Raw genomic sequence first — 1,665 nt, forward strand, 5'->3', positions numbered from 1 at the left:
AGTTTTTAACTAACAGTAAAGACGTTAAAGTCGGAAGGAATTAAAAGCTGTATTTACAAGTCTATCCATTTAAACAGATCAGTGTAGAAGACATAGACAACCAAGGTTTTTAATTGTTTTATTTTTATTTTAAATCGGCGGACTATGGACTATGGACAGTTTTCGTCTTTTACTGCATAACTTGCTGAAAAATGTTAATAAGTGCAATGAAATTATGAGAAAATTTCATTTACAGAAAAATATATTTCTAGGCATTCAAAAAAAAGAAATACTATAACGCCGTGATGAATAATTTTATATTTAATACCAATAAATTAAATAAAACAACAAATTGAATATAACATTTTATTTCTCAATATACAATGATTGCAAGTATAAAAAGATACCACACTATTGAGCATTCATAACATATTTATGGTAACTAAAGTAAAATTATGCAATAAAGCCTATTTGCTAACCGTATCAACCTAATTTATAAAACTAAAAAAACTATATTAAGTAGGCAACACATGCACTGATTGCTGTACATAATTCAAAAATATTTCTTACAAATTGTCTTTATTTCACATTGTTATTAATTTAAAAAAGCTTAAAAAAAATTACAAATGTTAGTTTCCAAATAAACTTGTTTTACTAGTTAATAATAATTTTCTTATTTAAATCTCACTATTAAAACATCCACGGTACAAAATTCGTGGAAGACACGTGAAAGTTGGCACTAAAAAGTGCAAAATATTTAATTACTCTATGGAACCAATGTTTGTGCGTTTTAATACTTACATCTAAAACCTACTAATTTCTACAATTTTATTTATTAATTATTAAAACTGTAAAAAGATTATTCGCGAATCATAAAAAAATGTATACAAGTATTATTTGAAGCCATTGAAATATGAAACCGCATTTTGAATAACAGAAAAATCTAATTAGATTTTTAAAATCGTAAATTCGTACTGTTTTGTAAAAAATGTCAGATTATTATCTTCACTTGTGTTGCCATATATTCTATCATGTACTAATTTCCATTGAAATGCATATACAAATAAAATTACGATCACTGGAAACCATGACCTTGTTTTTAATAAATATAAAAAATTTATATAATGAAATATATACATTAAGATATCCGCCGTTACGACTAGATTGTAAATATAAATATGGATGGAGTAATTCATTTACCATTAAATTATGCAACATCAGAAATACGATCATTCGGCAGTGCTTAAAAATATTGACAATTAAGAGAAATATTAGAAATGTAACAACAAAATTATAAAACAATATTACCACCATACACTAAAATAAAACTAACTTACCTTTAAACTAAAAAACGATAAAATGGGCTATAACTAAAAAGTATTTTTACTACAACGTTCCGAAAAAAGACAGTCAATTTTAGAGTTAAATGAAGTTCAACAATTTGCAAACAAAAGTTGCGTTTTGTTGCCGCCATCTTGAATGTGTTCGAACAAAATGGCAACATGAAATCCAAATTCGTGCTTTCTGTTTCAATGTAAAAATAGTGACCATCTCATAGACATTTCGGATAGAAATTAATGCTGCTAAAATGATTTTTGTGATTTTGTACCGCCAATTTGTTTTGAAGGAAGACTGGTGGCTCGGAAGCCATTGTACATGCGATTTGGTAGTGAATCGTGGGGGTGG

General features: G+C 27.0%; 1 protein-coding gene across 1 annotated transcript in view; it reads right to left on the reverse strand.

Annotated features, from left to right (window-relative positions):
• Positions 1-149: 149 nt before the first annotated feature.
• Positions 150-1,665, reverse strand: part of LOC106109097 (solute carrier family 2, facilitated glucose transporter member 3-like) — a 14,521-nt gene continuing 13,005 nt past the window's right edge. Inside the window, exon 9 of the mRNA XM_013290500.1 lies at positions 150-184. Within this exon, the coding sequence (XP_013145954.1) occupies positions 150-184 (35 nt within the window). The remainder of the gene's footprint in view (positions 185-1,665) is intronic.

Source organism: Papilio polytes, unplaced genomic scaffold (genome assembly GCF_000836215.1).
Source record: "Papilio polytes unplaced genomic scaffold, Ppol_1.0 DF821289.1, whole genome shotgun sequence".
Classification (NCBI taxonomy): domain Eukaryota; kingdom Metazoa; phylum Arthropoda; class Insecta; order Lepidoptera; family Papilionidae; genus Papilio; species Papilio polytes.